At 38.7% G+C, this 2,500-nt stretch overlaps 1 protein-coding gene across 5 annotated transcripts in view; it reads right to left on the bottom strand.

The window, feature by feature from the left end:
• Positions 1-2,500, bottom strand: part of LOC106874019 (CDP-diacylglycerol--glycerol-3-phosphate 3-phosphatidyltransferase, mitochondrial) — a 288,304-nt gene that overhangs the window by 19,541 nt on the left and 266,263 nt on the right. For all 5 annotated transcript variants that reach the window (XM_014921577.3, XM_014921579.3, XM_089353670.1 and 2 more), the window contains exon 6: positions 1,785-2,155. In XM_014921577.3, the coding sequence (XP_014777063.2) occupies positions 1,785-2,155 (371 nt within the window). The remainder of the gene's footprint in view (positions 1-1,784; positions 2,156-2,500) is intronic.

The following is a 2,500-nucleotide window of genomic DNA, read 5'->3' as shown; positions in this document are numbered from 1 at the left end:
TATACGACAGGTTTCTTTCAGTTTCCGTCTAACAAATCCACTCATAAGGCTTTGGTTGGCCTGGGGGTTTAGTAGAAGACACTTGCCCAAGGTGCCACGTAGTGGGAATGAACCCAGAACCATGTAGTTGATAAGCAAGCTACTTACCACACAGCCACTCCTGTGTCTAAATAGATCAAATTCTTTAAGACTGTTGATGAGCTATACGGCAAACTTGTTTAAATCATGCCAGCATAGCAAAACCGATGTTAAAGCAACAATGAGAAGGACAGCAATGATGACAACCATGCCACCACTGCCAATGATGATGATGAGGAGGATGATGGATTTTCATCTTTGTTTGATCTCAGAACTTTTTGTTTTAAATGCAAAATATCAACACTCGAGTCTATATAAGTAAACAAAAACAAATTTGATGTGGCTCGGTGTTTAGGGTGTTGGGCTTACAATTGTCAGGTTGTGAGTTCGATTCCCAGACCAGGCTGTGTGCTGTGTTCTTGAGCAAGACACTTTATTTCATGTTGCTCCAGTTCACTCAGCTGTAGAAATGAGTTGCAATGTCACTGGTACCAAGCTGCGTTGGCCTTGGATAATATTGGTGGTGTAGAGAGGGGAGGCTGGTATGCATAGACAACTGTTGGTCTTCCATAAACAATCTTGTCTGGACTTGTGCCTTGGAAGAGAGCTTTTTCTAGGTGCAATCCCATGGTCATTCGTGACCAGGGGAAGTCTTTACCCTTTTAATATTGTAATAATATTACATATTGTATGATATTAAATATTATCTCATAAATAACAGAAAGACTGCTGTTAAAATATGTTTTTTAAAGGGTTTTTATTTAGAAAGAACTTCTGTGCACATTGTCTTTGCAAACTCTCCAAAAGCAGTAAGTTTAATGTAAGATTCATGTTCAGGGTAAACACAGGCAGGGAGGCTGATGTTCTAGGTAACACAGCTGTCTTAACAGCATTATAGGCCTCTGGCCAAATCAGTGCACTGGGTCCCTAGACCCCTGAGGACCCCAAGCAACTGCCCAGTGTGCCCATACTTTAAGAAAGCACTGCTGGGGAAAATGCCTTGAAAATAATCTTTTCTACGATAGGCACAAGGCCTGAAGTATTAGGGGAGGGAGCTAGGCAATTTCATTGACCTCAGTACTTGACTGGTACTTATTTATTGACCCCCAAGAGGATGAAAGGCTAAGTCAGCCTCAACAGAATTTGAACTCAGAATGTAAAACCAGAAGAAATGCTGCTAAGCATTTTGTCCGGTGCAGTAACAATTCTTCCAGCTTGTTGCCTTAGGATTGGATTGTAAATAATGATTAGTGTGGGGCATGGGAGGGAAGAGAACATAGACACAATATATGATAATGGTTTCATTAAAGAAAAAAAAACAGAGTCCAAAGATAGCATGTCTGTGGGGCAACTTCATGCTAATCAGTGTAAGAGTAAGTAAAGTTACCTTCTTGAGTCATATTGATTCATAAGGGCCGGTTTCCCAGTTTCCATGGCGTATATATTCCCCACCTGGATGGGTTACCAGTCTGTCACAGGATTACTTCTTTTCACCATCTGAGTGGACTGGAGCAACGTGAAATGAAGTGTTTTGCTCAAGAACACATGTCACCTGGTCCAGGAATCAAAACCACAATCTTATGATTAAGAGTCCAACACCCTAACAACTAAGCCAAGCACCTCCATATGCCAATCAGTGACAAAGACACAATGAAAGAAGTAATAATAAGGGGAGAAAAAAAAATAAATGAAACAGAAAGTAATACCTCAGGAGAAGCCATCATTATTTTAAATCTGGCACAAGATTTCTCTAGGATTAACTTTAGGTAGTGGTCAGTAAGATTGAAGTAGCCAGAAGCCAGCAGAATCTCATCTTCTTGTGTAGCTGATCTTAGAAGGTGTTTTGTAATTTCTTCATCATCCAAAATTCCAAGTGGTCCCATTTGTATGAGAGGGTAGACAAAAGTATCTTCGTTGCTATCAGAAGAGTCAGATTGGTTTGAATTAGAATTGCAGACAGAATTCTTGGGAGAAGAAGACTGTGAAGAATTAAAGCAATTTTCATTGACTGTTTTACGAAGTAATGCTAAGACTTTATCCCTGGCTTTCCACTTAAACCGAGATCCATCATCTGAATCTGAAATTAAAAGCAGATGATATTACAACATTTTCAACTGTCGAGCCAAGAACATCCACATGCATATAAGTTTATAAATACAAACAGACACTATAAATGTATGCATTATTTATGTGAATAGACAGCAAGAGGTGTATACATATATAGATATGCACAGACTAAACAACAGATACTTATGTGTGTATGTGTGTAACGATGATGATGATGATGATTGATTAAAAAAAGCTTTTACTTTCTTTTTAAAGTCCAAAGTAGATTCTAATGTGTATATTATCATTGAAGCAAGTTAATTCCAAATCTCTTTACACTTTATAAAATGAGACAAGTCTGTGTGTGTGTGTGTGT

This window comes from Octopus bimaculoides, chromosome 1 (genome assembly GCF_046866305.1).
Source record: "Octopus bimaculoides isolate indiv1 chromosome 1, ASM4686630v1, whole genome shotgun sequence".
Classification (NCBI taxonomy): domain Eukaryota; kingdom Metazoa; phylum Mollusca; class Cephalopoda; order Octopoda; family Octopodidae; genus Octopus; species Octopus bimaculoides.
This window is presented reverse-complemented; position numbering and strand designations above follow the sequence as displayed.